Raw genomic sequence first — 20,101 nt, 5'->3', positions numbered from 1 at the left:
TCATATATTTTTGCAGTGTTTAAAGCGACAGGCACAATAAAGCCTTGTTTTAATTTCACCGTATAACAGTCTCCATAGTGTACCTCTGCACATGTCCTCCTACAGTCAGCAAATGCATTTTTCAGGAAAATGGGGTCAGTGTGTTCAGGGCATTTCATAACAGCCACAGCATGCAGAAATTAAACAGTATTTACCAGAGGGGCAAGATAGGAAGCATTTCTCACAGGTGTACCAGCAGAATACAATAATCATTCACAGTATTGTCTTACTTATTAATGTTTTTTAATCAAACTCATCCATTCCCCATAATCCATCATCTAAAACCAAAACCTGAATTTTTTTTTTTAGAAGAAAACCCAAAAACAAGACACGGAGTCAGATGAACATCTACTTAAAACAGTTTAATTATCCGATAATTAGGTACTATACAAAGTCTGTGAAAGCAAATACAAAATAATCACTCAATAGGGATGTTTAAATTGAATTCAATGTTGCTTATTTTAAATTAGGCACAAGAGTTTGGGTGACTTGTATGAGAATTAGAACATGGTGCATTTTAGGTGAACCTTTCCAGGACTAATGCAGAACTAGCTAACATATTAAAGCATACTGTAGTTTTCGAAATTGAAAGGCAAATCATTGATTTATTTTGGTTACAACTAAAAATATCCAGGTTAAAAGAAGAAGAATTGTATTAACCAATCATTGATGTGATTGGACATTTTTCTGAATGATCATTCTTTTTCACAACATTGTAAGTGCAGGACTTCTTATCGAAAATCGCTTCACACTTCTCTTCATCATATCCCCTGGGTATACCAAAGCTGTCACAAAGCAAGAGAAACATGAATTATGAAACACAAAGGATGTTATGTGCAATTAAGACTGTGTGCATTACTAATACAATCTGTGAAACAGCCGCTAACCCAGGAGATATAGTAATGTCAAAGCCAACACCTTTTGAGGGGACGAAACCTGATTCCAATCCCAGTGTTAGATCTTTGTGAGATTAGCCAAGCCATATTATCACCCTGTGCCTTAGATACCAAACATAGAATGTAAACCCTTGATTGTAATGTACTGTATTGTCATTGAAAAACAATGCCCGATACACTGCATGCACCAAGCAGTGCTACAGTATTCCTTGAAACACTTTGCAGGGTGTCTGAGGACACCAGGTGGCCATTTAAGTGATAGACGGTAAGTATCTTCAGACACTGGAATCTGTATTATGGGACAGCAGCACTTTTTAAAAATGACCCTGTATGTTATATCCAATGTGTTGTACCTTGTCATAAATATGTACACCCGTCTTGCAATGCATTTCCTGAATATTTTACCTGGAATCTTGATTATTGGCATAATAATTTACACCATACTGTATGTGTTTCTGTGACAATTAAATCTGGCGGTCTTGATAAAGGGTTTTACGAAGTGGGATTGAGGGCATTGGGTAGAGAAACTATGGGGCTTATTCTCGTAGCTCTGAACAAACAGCTTATAAAGTGCACTCTAGAAGCAGATTGGCATGCTTTGCTATTCTGCAAGCCCTTATCGCATGTCCAAACCACGTCCAAATGGCTTTTTTAGAAGCAGTCTCAGTCTTGCTCTGTCACCCAATCGGTTTGTCAAAAAATCCTCCAACTTGCATTTTTTGCATCCAACTGCAACTCTAGAAGCTCCGTTATGCAAACCGCTTCTAAAAACAGCATCTAAAGAGTTGCGAGATTGGTATTACAAGTTACATCTACAGCCTGAAATATGGGTTTGGCTGAGAGAAGCGGTTTGCAATAGAGAATAAATTTTATTTCTCACATTTTATTCCACTATTTGTGAACACGTCCGTTTTGACACTCACAATTTTGGAGCTTCTAGAATACGCCCCATAGCATGGTCACTGTTATTAGGAGAATGAGGCATATGGAAATTCATGGATTGTCATAATAATGTTTTGTTAATATAATCCAGATACCATGTATTGCACTTCTGCGTTGACTACTATACAAATGGAAGAGAAATGTTTGACTGGAATTAAATAGTAAGATATTTGTATAAAACATACATAGAACAGCATTGCATTCCATTCTGGCGACATATGCATTCTTCACAATATGGGGTCTTCCATTTGGTGTTAAACGCATGCACCTCTCCATCTTCCATACAGCCTAAGGAAAGAAATACATGAAGCTTGTAACATTGTTCCCCCAATAATACAACATATTCCAATGTACAACTCTGAATATCATTCCACAGGAATCAATGCCACTGTTGGCACAATGTATCCCAATGTATCCCGACATATCATACCAGAGAGAAAAGTAAACCTGCTGTATCTGTACCTATCGGGTCCAGGATAGATAAGCTATGATCATTTATGGCACACACATAAGATTTATGTATTATGAACTATGCTGAATGTAAACTACCTATCTTCCTCCTACTGTGGTAAGTCCTGTTAAGGGCAGGCACCAGTAGTCGTCATGGGTTTTCCCCCTTCCAAGCCCTGCCCTGAGTAGTAGATGCAGGCCCCTGACGCTGCTGCAGGCATGAGACAGAGGGGAGGTTCTGCTGACATCATGAGGGGTGGGGCTGAGTCTATTTAGCAGCCAGCTCCTGTGAGTGACTGTCTGTTCTGTCCGAGGAGTTGGAGGAGACAGTGCGGTCTCACCTGTGCAGTCGTACAGGAGCAGAGAGAGGAGAGGAGAGACTCAGCCACTTTGAGTAGAGCTGATAGTACCATAGACCCGGTAGACCAATGCCCCTCACCCCAAAGTCTGGGGTGATGGGGAGAATCCATTCCCCACCCAGAGGATAACCTCTGAGGTGGGCCGCGGGGTATTCACGCCGCAGCCCAGACCATCCTGTCGGAAGAGAGACTTGGAGGGAAGGAGAGGAGGAAGGATCGGTGAAGGGAGGAGAGTGGAGTAATCCGCGGGACATTGCAGTTGTTGTGGCTGTTGGTCGCCACTACATTTGGAGTCGCTGATCTGACCAATAAAGAAACAATACTTTTATACAAAGACTGTGTGTAAGTCTGGAGCATTCGCCCTGGGACCAGGGTTCACTCTTCTGTACAGGTCCTATCCCATATCCCTGGGAGTATAGAAGATGGAGGCGCTGCACCACTAAGAAAGCATGGAGGCTACCACCCCAGAAGCCTGGTCCTGTCTCCCCAATAACAACGCGGAAGCTCAGGCCCTCCAGTTCCTCGCAGGTATGCACCACCACTGCGCATGTAATCTGCCCTCACGCACCCTAGACACCACAGTGAGTCTGGGGAGGGGGGGCAAGGGTTACACTAGTTATTTTCTTTAGCGCTAATATAGAAGAATATGAATATCCACCAACCGATATTTGTCTTCCAATGTAATGAATACAAAATTCACGAATTACAAGATATTTGCTAAAGTTTACATAACATTATTATATCCAATAACTAGTGTCTATATCCAGTGGATATATGGATATTGACTAGAGAAATGTTAGTGGATTTCTTCAACATATAATGAATTTATATCTATATGTGTATGTATGGAAACATTGGCCCATATTTTCAGAATTGTGCCTCTGTCTAACTACATTTTAAGTTCACTTGAAAATCTATAACATTTTCCACTCGGGTTAAATCAATAAATGACTATATCTAACCCAACTTCGCATACAACTTTATCAATGCCATTAATTAACTCATTAGATGAGCAATGCTGCATTGCCAAACATAATTTCTACTATTTGGCGTCAATATTGCATCCGTACTGTTCACTACTTGGGTCATAACCTGGTACAAGTACAACTTATATATTTAGCTAGTAGGAAGTATTATTACAACCTACTGAGGACTGGAGTTGAGATCCCCTGCCTTACAGTCCCTTCACTTGCATGGGACATATAGGGCCACGATTAGCACTGCTTAGTAACTGTGGCCCTGAATCTCCTTGAAATAAGTTGTTTCAGTTTACAAATACAAACAACCGATTATCACTGAAAATTCTAATAACACGATGATTAGAAATCGCCTCTTATTTACCTGCTACTTTTATCTTGGAGTTCAGATTCAGTTTCAATTTTTGCATATAGCAGTAAGCACTCGAGAGTGCCACTGAGACGGCAAATGCAAGAGCAAGAGTCAAAAGGAACTTCTGTAAAGAAAAAGCACAGAATGTTTCCGATCAACTGTAAGCAACATGTGACACATAATTATCAACAATATAGGACAGTGTATAACAGCCACTGCGTATAGTAATTGTTTGTAAAATACAACAGAGCAGAAAGCATTCACATGGCAAACAATACAATAACACAATACAATATATATGCATGTGTGTTGATTATTTATATTATCTTGTTTTTTCCTTACTTATCTGATAACTGATGAGCTGATGCATATGCTTATAACATAGCCTATAGTTCGAATTCAGTATATATGTTTGGTTTAGACCAAACATGGCACAGAATCGATTTAATTCCCAACCCTGATTCTGCGCTCGACTATTTCCAATCTGAGTTCTTAAAACTCTGTGATACCCATGCTCCACTACGCAAAATAAGGGTACGGGGGGCCCATCTTCCATGGGTTACTCCTGACCTTATAGCACTCTACCAGTTCAGGGATGCCTTGTGGAAAATCTACAAAGTAACTGGCACTACCAAGGATCTCAATCACTACAGATGCAAGCGGAACATGTGCACAAGGCAAACAAGGCATGCAAAAGCACAATATTACTCTGACAATCTCTACCAGAATACATCAAACCAAGCTAATTTCTGGAAGGTTATCAACAATATATTCCAGCCTCCTAACCATCAACAACCAAGTTATATCACTAAGGGGGATATTACTCTGACAAACCCCTCTGACATTGCAAATGCATTCAATGATTACTTTGTGGGGTGTGCCACTAACTTATTAGCGAAACGCAGCCCAAACCACAAACCTGAATCTCATCCTGGGAGTACCCCTATAGTCCAACCCCCTCCCAACACTGCCCACAATTTTCAATTTGGCCCAGTATCTGAAGAGGAGATTATAGAAGCGCTCCTCAAACTAAAACTAAGCAGCCAATGTGGACCCGACTTACCACAATCTAGGTTCCTACGACTTGGTGCCCCAGCCATTGCCAAACCAATTGCTTCCATAGTCAACTCTATCCTGTCTGCAGCCCATATCCCTAAGACCTGGAAAACTGCCAGAGTTGTCCCAATCTTCAAAAGTGGGGACAAAAACACTGTCTCAAACTACAGGCCAATCTCCCTTCTCCCAATCCTATCCAAAGTCATGGAAAAATGTGTCTACTCCCAATTAAGCGATTTCTATACAGATATATATTCTATATAGCCAATTCCAATCTGGCTTTCGTCCCAAACACTCCACCGTAACTACCCTGCTAAAAGTTTGCAATGAAGTCCAGTGTGGAATGGAACGGGGACAACTCACTGGTGCAGTATTCCTAGATTTTGCAAAGGCTTTTGACACAGTTGATCATGCTATCCTGCTTAACAAACTCCAGAGCTCTGGAATAGGGAAGCATGCTTTAAACTGGTTTCAGTCCTACCTATCAGGAAGATCCCAACATGTGTCCATCTCAGGCTCTAACTCCAACCCCCTGGATATCACCTGTGGTGTCCCGCAAGGCTCTGTTCTGGGCCCTCTACTCTTCTCAGTGTTCATTAATGATCTTCCCACAGTTTGTAAGGAAGCCTCAATACACATGTATGCAGATGATACAATCCTATATGCACACAGCCATAGCCTCTCTGACCTTCAACACATACTTCAGTCTGACTTTTTGAGACTTGAAAATTGGATTTCCCAAAACAAACTGTTTTTAAACACTGACAAGACTGTAACAATGGTATTTGGGACCAAGACTAAATTTGTAAAGCTTCCAGTGACTGAGCTCCTGATTAGAACCAATGCTAACACCACCCTAACACCTGTCACTAGTTTTAAATACCTGGGTTTTTGGTTTGACTCCCACTTAACATTCGGGATGCACATTGATACCCTGACAACCAAGACCTATGCCAAACTAGGGGTACTTTACAGGAACAAATCCTTCCTAAGTCTCCTGGTCAGAAAGCGTATCGCACAGCAGATGCTAATGCCAATTATTGACTATGGAGACATAGTATATGGCTCGGCACCTCAAACCCAACTTAGCAAACTTGACACCCTCTACAATTCAATTTGTCGTTTTGTTCTCCAATGCAACTACAACACACATCACTGCGAAATGCTCAAAGAACTAGATTGGTCAACACTAGAGTCTAGGCGCAAAGTTCACCTCTCCTGTCTTGCCTTTAAATTCTTCATGGGCAAGCTACCCAGCTACAGTACCTGAACAAGCTCCTCACCCCTACCTCTTGCAGCAGTTATCATCTGAGATCAGACTCCAAAAGACTGTTCATGGTCCCAAGGCTCAACAAAGTATCCGGACGTTCCTCCTTCTCCTACCGTGCACCCCAAAACTGGAACAACCTACCAGAGACCCTCACATCCACCACCAGTTTAAGTTCTTTCAAATCTAAGGCTGTCTCACATTTTATCCAAAGCCAGGGTGTGCAGCGCACAGCAGTAATGAAAAGAGCAGGTCTTGCAAAAAATAATAAGTCCTTTATTGAAAATTCATGGTGATGTGGGACAGCAGCAAACCTTCTACGCGTTTCGTTCAAAAGAACTTTATCAAGAAGTGCTGTGTGTATTAAAACAGACAATTTAAATACAGCTGATTTGCCTGTTTTCGCGCCAAATAGTGACGTCACTGGATGTCTCTAACCAGTGAAATACATGATCTCCGCGCATGCGCGCGGCGCCAGAGTACTAAAAATTCCCTGTTCATACCAGCCGAGCTGGACATCTCAACCAATGGAGTTCATGATCTCCGCGCATGCGCGCGGTGCCAGAGTGCTAGGGATTCCCTGCTAATACCAGCCGTGCTCAATCACTGGATGTACGCCCCTCCGGGCAGTTCCACCAATGAGAGCATGCCTCTGGCAGTCACAGGAGAACACCCACTCCTTCTCGCTTAGCGCATGCGCTGATAGATCACCCTTCCCTATTTTTCACTAAACAACATAACAACCCTAAGGGAGGTTACAGAGGTATTAAGGATAGGTTTAATATAAAAATGCATGTAGAAAATGAATGAACTAGGGGATATATCAGGCAGTCAGCTGTATTATAGGCAAAATAAGAGTATACACAATACATGAAAACATATGTGTATATATATATATATATATATATATATATATATATATATATATAGTAACAAAAGAATTGTATAATTGTAATTAGAAAAATACATATAACAAGACAATTTATTGTTTAAAAATTATATTAAACAAAACAAGTTTATTAAATAAAAATGCTAAAAAAGCAATGCTAAAAGAGCAATAAAAACATATTAAAAAATGCAAATATGTCTTGTGCCTGTAAATCAGCAACAGCAAATTGCATGCCCCAATGGATGAAAATAGAGGTCATGTGGTTTAAACATACAATAAATTTCTATTTAATGTGAAGTGCCGTGTAGAAGATATATACATAGTTATACATAGATTGTCATTAATCTGTCTATAACATAGTTTGGATGAATGCATAGTAAACAATACTGTGGCAACATTAGTGATATTTTACCTCTAATAAAAATTATTTAGACAAATCGAAAACACTTTAACTAAAGTGAACAAGACTGAGAAAGCTCTTATTTGATGTTAATCTTATGTCACGGAGATACGTATTAATACACTTAAGGTAATATTTATGATTTATGAAGATACGAATAAATCCCAATATAGTATAACTAATGGTATTTTTGGATTTTTTTTATTATATATATATATATATATATATATGAAAAAATATACAATGAGCAAAAATATATTGTTATTAGAAGACAGATAATTCTTATTTAAGAAAGTGGTTAATGTTCCATTCTACATTCATTCCATCAGGGAACCTTGTTTTTAATGTAAATATCCAGTAGGACTCTCTACAATCTAATATTTTTTACAGTGTTACCCCCTCTTTCTTTTTTGATTATCTTCTCAATGCCCACAAATGAGAAGCTGTTAATGCCCCCTTGCCCACATTCCGAAAAATGTTTGGACACAGGATGCTCCATATCTTTTTTGCGTATCAATCTGCAATGTTCTTGCATCCTTATTTTTAATGCCCTTGTGGTCCTGCCGACATATCTCTTCCCACAGCCACAGGTGATGAGATAAACTACAAAGGTAGTATTACAATTGATAAAATTGTGTATAGTGTGACGTTTGTGTGGACTGTGGGAAAAGACATGCCGAGCAGGTTTCATGAATTGACACATGTTGCAATGGTTGCATCTGAAGGATCCTTTGGTCAAAAAATGTTCTGAGCTTTTAACTGGCGTTGATACTACACTAGGGGATAAAAATGTAGCCAATGTCTTGGCTCTTCTGTATACAAATTTCGGACCCTTATCTGTATATTCCCGAAGAATTGGATCCATCCTTAATAATTCCCAGTGTTTATTCACAATTCTATTTACTTGACTGCTTGATTTACTATATTGTGAAATAAACAAAGGACAGGTCCCATCATCCTTGATGTCTCTTTTTGTACCCCTCAGAGATTCAGTGTGTGCGCCCCCCCTCATTCTGGACACAGAGGGCAATACCGTTGCTCGTTCAATTTCTTTGACTTCCTGTAGTGTAGTCTGGAGGGTCTCCTGATCATATCCTCTTTTAACAAATTTATTTGTCAGCTCCTCAGACTGGGTCAAGAAATCGCCAAGGGTTGAGCAATTCTGCCTCAGCCTGAGGTACTGACCCTTGGGTATTCCCTTAATCACAGATCTGGGGTGACAACTGTCCGCTCTCAAAAATGAATTCCTAGAATTTGGTTTCTTGTAAATATCAGATTGTATTTTTTGATTGATGTCTATGTAAAATAGAATGTCCAGGTAGCTAATGTGATGAGAATGATAATTGATAGTGAGGTGAATATCAAAAGTGTTGTTATTTAAATATTCTATAAATTCTAATAAAGTGTCAGTGTTCCCGTGCCAAATGAAAATAAGATCGTCAATGAAACGTTTGTAAAAAATGATATTGTGCCTATAAGTGTTTGTGCTACCAAAGATAAAGTTATTCTCCCACCACCCCATAAAAAGATTGGCATAGGAGGGGGAAAAACTTGTCCCCATTGCCGTCCCCCGAAGTTGCAAATAAAATTTGTGATCAAAAAGAAAATAATTGTGAGTGAGTAAAAAAAGTATTGATTCCATAATAAATGTGGTTGTAAGTATTGAGCTTCCTGGACACTCTATGAAATGGCGGACAGCCGTCATGCCCAGATCATGTTGGATGATCGAGTATAGGGAGTCCACATCCATGGTTACCCACAGGTAATCCTGATTCCAACTGATCTTTTGTAATTTTGTGAGCAAATCCCCTGAGTCCAAGCTAAAGGAAGGCAAGGTCCTAACAAAAGGTTGTAAATATGCATTCACATATTGAGACAGACCATCTCCCAAAGATCCAATACTAGAGACTATTGGCCGACCAGGGGGGTCGACCAAAGTCTTATGGATCTTTGGGAGATGATGGTATATGGGAATGACAGGATGGAGATTGATAATAAAATCTAGTTTATGTTTAGTCAATACATGTGTAGCTGTCCCCAGATCCACCAACTCAAGGAGTTCCCTCAAAAAACAGTCAGTGGGGTCCCGTGGTAGTACAGAGTAGGAGGACACATCTCCAAGTTGGCGGAACGCCTCCTTGAAGTAGTCAGTCCTACTCTGCACCACCACAGCACCCCCTTTGTCTGCATTCTTAATTACTAACATGGAGTTATCCTGCAATGACTTGATGGCAATTCTTTCTTCTTTACTAAGGTTATCATACCCTGAATGGGAAAAGGAAAAGCCCTGAGCTAACAATCTGAGGTCACGAACCACAAGGTTCTCAAACATACTAAGGTATGGGCCTTTAGCAAAAGTGGGGTAGAACACTGACTTCTCCCTGAGTTTGGATTCCCAGTCTCCTAGAATGTATGTTTGTGTGTCTTCTAGAGTATTGCCCTCTATAAGAAGATCTTCCATATCCCTAAGTATACAATCTTCTCTAAAAGAGTCAAGAGTTCCTGTATGGGGGGAGGAGGAGGAGGAGCAAAAAGGATTAGTTGTTTTACAAGTGGGTAAATTACGTACTTCACAAGGCACTTCACTTAGAGTTGTCACAGTCTGAGACCCACCTCCACTGTTTGGTTGATGGTAGAATTTTTTTAAAGTAAGTTTACGTACAAACTTATGGACATCGACCACTACACCAAAGAGGTCGATGTCCATAGTGGGAGCATATTTTAATCCTTTATTAAGTAGTGAGATCTCTGCATGTGACAACTCAATACCTGTGATGTTGATAACATTGTTAGTGTAATTTAGTAATTCTTTTTCCTTTTGTTTGCCCTCTTCCCTCCCGTGTCTTTTCTTCCCCCCCCCCCTCCTTGTCCTCTTTCGTCTCTCCTGAACATAAGGTAGTTTTTTGACTGTTGATCAGTTTGGTAAGTATCACTCTGTTTAGCAGGTATTGGTTCCCCCCGGGCCATGGAACCGTCTGATGAACGCCTCTCGTCTCTGGGGTGATCTGTATTCCCACGTTGTGGATTATTGGATCTATTTTCCATGTCCATAAATGAGACAGAGTGTGATGTAGTTTCCACATCAGACAGTTCAGAATCACCACTTTGGTAATCAAAATTGCTTGTTTTTAAAATAGATTTGCTCGGGGTTGATCTGCGTGACTGATTATTAGATGTATCCCTTGAAAAGCGGTCAAATACAGGAACAGTTCTCTGCCAATTGTATATCTGATTTTTTTCGTAATCAATACGATCACGATCATATTTGTTTTGTTTACGTATCATAATTTCTCTCTCTGCATCCTCCACTGTTCTAGCTAATATCTGGTCATATTTGGAAAAGCCCTCAATGTCCTTAAATTTCCGCAGTTTATCTTGTAGTTCTTTAATCTGTGTATCAAGTGTTGATTTCTCTTTGATCTTATGTTGTAAAATTAATTCCAAAAGAACAGGTATTCAACATGGTGATCCACTGTTCTTCAAAATTCAGAGAGAGAAATTATGATACGTAAACAAAACAAATATGATCGTGATCGTATTGATTACGTGTGTGTGTGTGTGTGTGTGTGTGTGTGTATGTTCCTGCACCCCTTAACCAATGTCTGGATGTCCCCACTTCACAATATCTAAAGCAGCAATCCCACCTGGGATCTTACCTGATCCGCAGTCCCTCAATGTCCAGGTGCCCACATTCCCGCAATGTTATACATTGGAGGGGAGGTGTTCCCTACCTGTCTTCTGGGTTAGGGGGGGGTTCCGATGTCTTCCGTGTGAAGCTTGAGCCAGATCTGGAAGAAAGCAGTATAGGGTAGTTAAGATTTCGGTGTAGTATAGGGCAGTTAAGATATATAGGGTAAATAAGAGATCCAGAGTGTGAGTGACAGAGAGAGAGATTGTGGGGGAGAGAGAGAGAGAGAGTGTGGGGGAGAGAGAGAGTGTGGGGGGGAGAATGTGTGGGGGAGAGAGAGAGTGTGGGGAAGAGGGAGAGAGAGTGTTGGGGAGAGGGAGAGAGAGTGTTGGGGAGAGAGGGAGAGAGAGTGTGGGGGAGAGAGGGAGAGAGAGTGTGGGGGAGAGAGAGAGTGTGAGGGAGAGAGAGTGTGGGGGAGAGAGAGAGTGTGGGGGAGAGAGAGAGAGTGTGGGGGAGAGAGAGTGTGGGGGAGAGGGAGAGAGAGTGTGGGGGAGAGAGAGAGTGTGGGGGAGAGAGAGAGTGTGGGGGAGAGAGAGAGTGTGGGGGAGAGAGAGAGTGTGGGGAAGAGGGAGAGAGAGTGTGGGGAAGAGGGAGAGAGAGTGTGGGGAAGAGGGAGAGAGAGTGTGGGGAAGAGGGAGAGAGAGTGTGGGGAAGAGGGAGAGAGAGTGTGGGGAAGAGGGAGAGAGAGTGTGGGAGAGGGAGAGTGTGTGGGGAGAGAGGGAGTGAGAGTGTGGGGGAGAGAGGAGAGTGAGTGTGGGGGAGAGAGGGAGAGAGAGTGTGGGGGGAGAGAGGGAGAGAGAGTGTGGGGGGGAGAGTGTGGGGAGAGGGAGTGTGTGAGTGGGGGAGAGAGTGTGTGGGGGGGAGAGTTGTGGGGGAGAGAGGAGTGTGTGGGGGAGTAGAGTGTGTGAGGGAGTGAGTTGGGGGTAGGGGTGGGGGGGGGGAGTGGGTGGGGGGAGAGTTGAGAGTGGGGGGTGAGAGAGTGTGTGGGGGGGAGAGAGAGAGAGTGGGGGGGGGAGAGTGTGGAGGTTGTGTGGGGGAGTTGTGTGTGAGTGGGGGGGGAGAGAGAGTGTGGGGGGGTGAGAGTGTGTGTGGGGGGGAGGGTGAGTGGGTGTGGGTGGGGGGTGAGTGTGTGGGGGGGGGGGAGAGAGTGTGGGGGGGGGGTGGAGTGTGTGGGGGGGGGGAGTGTGTGTGGGGGGGAGAGAGTGGGGGAGAAGTGGAGAGAACGGTGGGGGACACAACTTGAGGGTGGGTGATACAGAGGTGGGAGGGTGAGTGGGCTGGTTGAGTGGTTTGCTGGGTGAGTGGCTGGGTGGGGCGGGGGTGACTGGGTGGGTGAGTGACTGACACTGACTGGGGGTGGGGGGTGACTGACACTGACTGGGGGTGGGGGGGTGACTGACACTGACTGGGGGTGGGGGGGTGACTGACACTGACTGGGGGTGGGGGGTGACTGACACTGACTGGGGGTGGGGGGTGACTGACACTGACTGGGGGTGGGGGGGTGACTGACACTGACTGGGGGTGGGGGGTGACTGACACTGACTGGGGGTGGGGGGTGACTGACACTGACTGGGGGGTGACTGACAGCGGGGGGTGACTGACTGGGGGGAAGGTTATTGACTGGGGGGGGGGGTTACTAACTGGGGGGGTGACTGACTGGGGGGGGGTTACTGACTGGGGGGGTTACTGACTGGGGGGGGGGGTTACTGACTGGGGGGGACCTCTGGTGTCACACACATACACATACTCCCATACACACATACATTCATTCCCACACACACACATTCTCCCACACACACATACAGATTCTCACACACACAGGGGAGGAAAGGCCGCGACCAGCACCACGCAAATCCCCCACCCACCCGCGCCCATCTCCCGCTCGTGTGGGGGGCAGGCCGACATCCCCCCCCCCAATCAGCAGGGTGGGTGGGAGGCACGTGGCGAGGTATCCCCCACTGGGCGCCCCAGGTGACAGTCAGCCCCGCCGTGGCCGCCACTGCCCTGCTCTCCTCGCCGGCATGTCACAGTGCACGGCCAAGCTGCAGGCTGCTTCTTCCCCCCCAGCCCGCGGCGGCATGAAGCTCGTGGGGGGGGGGGGGGGCCAGGCCAACATCCCCCCACCTCATGCGGCGGCTGCGCCATCATTAAGGTAGGGGACGCATGGGAGGCACGTGGTGAGGGCCGAGCCCCCCCCCCGCAAGCCAACCGGGCTGCAGCAGCGGGGACCTCCCGCCCCTGACATCGATCGGTGGATCGAGGGGAAGGGGACAGGAGGAGGGGAAGGGGACAGGAGCAGGAAGAGGGGAAGGGAGCAGGAGGAGGGGACAGGAGCAGGGGACAGGAGCAGGGGACAGGAGGAGGGGAATGGGACAGGAGCAGGGGACAGGAGAGCTTCCGCGGTGGGGAGTAGGGAGCCATGTGGGGACCAGGGGGATCGCAGGGAAGGAGCAGAGGGGCCGCAGCATGGAGAGTACTTACCCTCCAACAGAGCTCCAGGCAGAATGGCTGCTCGTTGGGGGCGGGCTCATATAGAGCCTGGCCGCGCGCCCACAAAGCCTGGAGCGCGCGCCAATCAGGAGTCAGGTAGGGGAGTTTTTTTTTTTTTTTTTTTTTAACGCGAGCAGGGGAATTTCAGCGCGAACGGGGGAATTTAAAAAAAAAACACGTGTGCTGCTTGGGCCAATATTTACTCGCCCGGGGGTTAAATCCACCCGCCCCGGGCGAGTAAATGTATACAATTGTTGAACACGGTATATATATATATATATATATATATATATATATATATATATATATATATATATATATATATATTGTGACATAGTCCAAAGATGTTAGGCAGCTTTCTGCCCCATTTTAGAGCAGAAAGTGCAGGAATAGTTACAAATGATCCGTTCCACAGCTTCCCATTACCTCAGGCAGCTGGATGGAAAATCCAGACCACAGATTACAATGGCTCTAGTTCTCCCTCACCTGCTCTTCTAATCACATGCACAGGTATTTAGAGCAGAGAGGTTTTGCATTTCACTCTCTCTCCTTGGAGCCTGGGGGCTGGGGGTGTCGCTACTCTCCTGCATCCAGTATCGAGGTTGACGGCCTCTCCACGTATGACAGTACCAGAGGATTTGCCTGGACACCACGAACAGATAAGACAAAACAAATGATTACTGCTGTTGCTAAAAGACTGTGCTGTATCTTGTGTCCCTAAATGAGAGAGCATTGTTTTAAGCTGGGGAACCAGTTTAGTTGGCCAGCAGCTGTTAGAGAGACTGATTCTGATGTGTAGTTAGATCCCTGAAAGGGATAGGATTTGCTTATATGATTTTGGTTTTATTTCTTGAAATAACAGTGTGGGAAATATTGTAACACTGAAATGTGTGAACTGCTGAATGAAAGTATCTGAGTACCTCTAACCTACACATGTTAAAGCTGCAGTACCTTACTTGGATGAAAATAAAGCAGGCAGAAGCCTGAGTTAAGCAGCATAATACTTTGCATGATCCGGTTTGTTGTATAATTAACCCTAGAAGACTGTGTCGGGAAGAACCCAGACAGACGTCAGCACTACAAAAGAGGGGCGTTTGTCTCATATGGTGGAGAATGCGGGTCGACACTAAAAAGTCTGTGGGTTTGCAAATAAATGCGGGGGTTTAAAATGGCCGCCGAGCTGAACTAAAGTACAGATGCTATGAGTGAAGTCTGTCCCAATGTGTATATCAGTTGTGCTTCTAGCATACACAGAGAATGTGCGAAGTGTGGATGCAATAGCACCCTGAACCCAAACAGAAAACCAAAATCATATAAGCAAATCCTATCCCTTTCAGGGATCTAACTACACATCAGAATCAGTCTCTCTAACAGCTGCTGGCCAACTAAACTGGTTCCCCAGCTTAAAACAATGCTCTCTCATTTAGGGACACAAGATACAGCACAGTCTTTTAGCAACAGCAGTAATCATTTGTTTTGTCTTATCTGTTCGTGGTGTCCAGGCAAATCCTCTGGTACTGTCATACGTGGAGAGGCCGTCAACCTCGATACTGGATGCAGGAGAGTAGCGATACCCCCAGCCTCCAGGCTCCAAGGAGAGAGAGTGAAATGCAAAACCTCTCTGCTCTAAATACCTGTGCATGTGATTAGAAGAGCAGGTGAGGGAGAACTAGAGCCATTGTAATCTGTGGTCTGGATTTTCCATCCAGCTGCCTGAGGTAATGGGAAGCTGTGGAACGGATCATTTGTAACTATTCCTGCACTTTCTGCTCTAAAATGGGGCAGAAAGCTGCCTAACATCTTTGGACTATGTCACATAATATATATATATATATATATATATATATATATATATATATATATATATATATTCGCTATTACAGAGAAATGCTAAAAAAAGAAATACAATATATATACTGAGTGTGTGTGTGTGTGTGTATGTGTGTGTAGTTCTTCTTTACATTTGAGTATTTTTCTAATTTTTGGATATACACTGGCGACATACTTTATTCGAGCTCGGCTAGTCCCACGAATTCGGGTATACCCAGGTGTATTGAGGTTTGTGACTGTTTTCTGCCCGAGTGCATTGGGTTATTTTCCAGGCAGGGATTGAAGCATTTTATTCCCGCTGGCTGCAATACTGCACAGTATATATATATATATATACTGCATTACAATTCATGAATTTATGCCATCTGGTAGACACGCGCAGCATTGCAGCCTATTAAATCCTAATCATTATCATTTAACAGATCAGCCGCCCGTCAGCCAGGCATGAACCCAGGCTGGGAAGGCAAACGCAACGGGGCTTGTCAGAGGTGAGGAGCGGCGCATTCCAGGTATCTGCCAGGTACATACTGGGTATTTGCTCGAATAAAGTGTGTCGGTGCAGTAAGCCTTATGAATTGATCTTTTTAAAAATACATCTCAAATATACACCTGTGTCAGAGAATAGATATTTCCGCAAACCTAAATGTTATTCCTTTGTGCCACTATTGGAGAATCATGGAAACGGTGGACTGACCTGGATAAGCTTAGGGCTGTAATATACATTGTGCGGCCGCGCGTTCCAATGCGAACGCGCGTGCACGTGCCGCATGCTTTTTGTGTATGTAGTGCCAGGAGCTGCAGGTAAGGTATATATGTGTGTGTATGTGTGTGTGTATGTGTATGTATGTGTGAGTATATGTGTGTGCATGTGTTGTGTGAGTGAAAGTAAGTCCTAGATGTAGGCTGAAACCTTATATATGTATTCCCGTGCATGCATATATTAAATAGGAGTAAATAATGGATCTGGAAAGCAGGCAGCAGAGCCAAACTGCTCAAAGTCTGTCTCCTAAATGACTGATTCTTTACCATACAAACTGATAATCGGGATGAAGATCTGAGAAGATATAAAGAATTAGAACTGACATTCGGCTAAGTGATGTGGTATTCATTAAGGATCCTGAAAGGGATTTCAAAGTATTAGTTTGAGCCACGGTAGAAGAGATGACTTTCCTAAGGTGATACTGAGATACTACCTACACCTTGTTTCTTAGGTTTAAGTTCAATCACATATCTGAAGGGGCTTCGTTTTCGGCTGACTGCGGTGCGATCAGGCACTTCTGAGATTATTGAAAAAGCCCTTAAATCAGATATAGGAAGCAATGTATCAAAGGCAAATTTGTAGAGAAAATGCACACAAATTGCATCATTTTCACAGGTGGTGCACACCCGATAAACCACTCTAGGCTGCAGTAAGATTTTTAATCCTAAATATTATTTTTTGTTTCTTTTAAGATTAATTTATTTTAAGTATGGTGTAAATAAAAGGTACGTTTTAATTGCTTCAAGCTGAAATTCATAGCCATATATTATCTTCTCAAGTATAGCACTCTATATATGATCACTTTAAATATCTGTGGAGTGCACTGAATTTAAAGGGGTTTCTTTTCTTTCAGCTGTACTCTACTTTTGTATAATATTTAATCCCTTGGTGGCACCAACTAACCGTGCAAATTGATTAAATGAATCCTTATAATTAGACTAGACAGTTGGAGAAAAGTTTTTTTCTTCTTTCTCCCTACCCCATATTTGTTGCCTCTTTGAATATCCAGAAAGGAATTAATCAACTAAAATAATAATTATCTCGGAACACGGTGAGTCCTCTGAGTTAAGAAATAATCTGGTTTAAATTAAGTAAAAAAAAATAATCAAGATTTTAAAAAAAAGTGTCAAATTATTTTTATTGCCAGTTATTAAGATTTGAAAGGACAATCCCTCCGAGGACCAAGGTGAACCAATGACTGACATGTTTAAGGAGTTAAATTAAAAGAGTTTGATTTTCTTTTGCGATTTTGAGTGATATCACTATGTGCTAACCAAGAATTTGCACAGACAAAGCCCCCCTCTCCTCCCTTTCTATTTTAAAGGGGCCAGTTTAACTTAAACTCAGAGTAAGAAGGTTGGTGAGAATGCTCAAATACCCTGCTTATATAACATCATACATAGAGAGGTGTATGCCATACAGTGAGTTACCTTATTGAAGGTAAGCAAGCCTTATCCCAGAAAATTGAAGGTGAATGAGAGACCCACCACAAACAATTTCATTGGGGGCTAGTGGGGCTGATAGCCCAGTACTCACGGACACCTCTTGTGATGGATGTGCTGCTGCTGATAGATCCAGGGGAAAACGAAAGAACAGAGCACCATCGATGACTGGAATCAGGAGGGGATCCAAATAACAAACTCTATTGGAGTAAAAGCACAGGGAAACACCTCCTACACGTTTAGAACAAAGGTTCTTTATCAAGGAGTAACTCCTTGATAAAGAACCTTTGTTCTAAACGTGTAGGAGGTGTTTCCCTGTGCTTTTACTCCAATAAAGTTTGTTATTTGGATCCCCTCCTGACTCCAGTCATCGATGGTGCTCTCTTCTTTCGTTTTTCCCTTAAACTCAGAGTATCAATATATATATTTTAAACAGCGTATCATTGTAACTGTAATCCTGTAAAAGATCCAATCATCCTTGAAGTCACAGTTTTACTTATTTCGATCTTAAAAATTGACTATATAACGCTTCTTGTTGGGAACAGCAGATCCAGTACACTATGTTTACCTCTTTGACTAATGATGGCAGCATCGAAACTTTGCAAACATAGTTACAGAGCTACGATAACAATGTTGATGACTGGTAAGCAGTCCTATCACTAAAGGACATTACAGAAATATGAATTGGGTGATACTGTATATATGAAGAAGTAGGACTGCTTCATTTATTACAAAAATCAATTTAATCAAGGCAAATAACTTCACAAAAAGTGTAATAGCAAGTTTAAAAACAAGAGGTACATAGTCACCACACGGATTTCATAAACATTAGTGTTTCAGGCGACACAGCCTTTTCCTCTGGCTTTATATATTTTATTTTGCATTGCTTTGACAATACATATTTTTGCTTTATAATTGTTAATCACTTTCCTACCAACAGAAAAACACACCCACCGTAAGCTGCACATGTCTCCATACGCACCTTTTCCATACCTGCCCGACATGGAAATGACTGTAACTTTGCCATAAGCCCCTCCCACTTCCTAATATTGTCACAGCCCAATGCAGACATACAAGAAAACGGTGTACAGAAGAATAATACAGAGACGCTGCCTGTCACAGATACATTGCAGTGGGATTTGGGACAAAATAACCACTTTGCACTAATTGTTAGGAAATGATACATAGACCCCTGTAAGTATTAAGAAATGTAGGATGTCCTTTGAGTCTTGCTGAGAGTCCAGTGGGTGTATCAGGATGCCCTTACACATGGGAGACAAGGAAACCTCTTATTTTGTATTAATTACACATGGGAGACAAGGAAACCTCTTATTTTGTATTAATTACACATGGCATTGGATATTGGAAGGCTGAAGCCTGTAATTGTGATGTGGGGGAGTAGCTGCAGCAGGCTGTTTAATCTCAGCTGAGTTTAACCTTTAAATATCAAACATTTCCCAACCTCCTTTGCTATCTGCAAAATTAAAATGCTAGCTCCCACACGACCATGCTTCAGCTCAGGTCTGGGTCATTTATGCTGCTCCACATTAGCCTGTTTTGTATTGAGTATTTATTTGACTGTGTTGCCTTACGCTTCCCTGGAGGAGCATGCTGCCTGCCGCCCTCCTTCAGGCTGCATGATGTGGCTTTTCAGACAAATAGGTGGTAAGGTGACATTTTGGCCCCAGCTGGTGTCTTAGAGCATATCCCTGCTTAGTAAATATGAGCCTACACCCGGCATTATTACTTCCAAAAAGTAAAATAAGTAATGCCAAAATAAAAATGAGCATAAATGGAAGTGATACAATGTTACAGGTTCAAACTAATGCCACATTTAATATGAGATAAAAAACATTGAACATTGGACGTACCATTGTAGAAGGTCAGTTCTTCCAAATCTAAACCTACCTGCATTTGGTCAGTAACATTTATACTGTGCAGCTAGGTGATTTATTAACCGGAAAACCCCATGTGTATAGATTGAACAAATATTGACTCGTGTCATTGCAGTGACCGATGGGTCACAGTAGCATATATATTTAGAAATATGCGGCTACTTAGAGGCGACACATTTGGATACGGCTGAAAACTTTTGTTGGAGATGTGGTTTAAAATGAAATTAGGAAAACAATATAAAACGTTTTTTTTTTAGAAAAGTTCCAAATCTAAAAGAGGTGTTCCTGTAATTCTCACCATAACTAATGTTTGCGTATGTGCGTTGTACGATGGGAGCTGATACCTTAGATCTCATTGCAGACTTTGAT

At 42.9% G+C, this 20,101-nt stretch overlaps 1 protein-coding gene across 2 annotated transcripts; it reads right to left on the bottom strand.

Annotated features, from left to right (window-relative positions):
- Window positions 1-382: 382 nt before the first annotated feature.
- On the bottom strand, window positions 383-19,742 carry LOC142481405 (beta-microseminoprotein-like). 2 transcript variants are annotated; one of them, XM_075582845.1, is made up of 4 exons: window positions 19,709-19,742; window positions 4,028-4,139; window positions 2,063-2,165; window positions 383-824 (listed from the first exon to the last, which is right to left on the bottom strand). In XM_075582845.1, exons 1-4 carry the CDS (start codon window positions 19,709-19,711, stop codon window positions 695-697), a joined length of 348 nt encoding a protein of 115 aa, XP_075438960.1. In that variant the 5' UTR covers window positions 19,712-19,742; the 3' UTR covers window positions 383-694. The 2 variants fall into 2 exon arrangements, with proteins under 2 accessions (XP_075438960.1, XP_075438959.1); XM_075582844.1 differs by lacking the exon at window positions 19,709-19,742 and adding an exon at window positions 18,820-18,844.
- Window positions 19,743-20,101: the final 359 nt, after the last annotated feature.

The sequence above is a fragment of the Ascaphus truei genome, unplaced genomic scaffold, assembly GCF_040206685.1.
Source record: "Ascaphus truei isolate aAscTru1 unplaced genomic scaffold, aAscTru1.hap1 HAP1_SCAFFOLD_2607, whole genome shotgun sequence".
In the NCBI taxonomy this organism is placed as follows: Eukaryota; Metazoa; Chordata; class Amphibia; order Anura; family Ascaphidae; genus Ascaphus; species Ascaphus truei.
The sequence above is the reverse complement of the archived record's forward strand: the minus strand, read 5'-3'. Positions and strand labels throughout refer to the sequence as shown.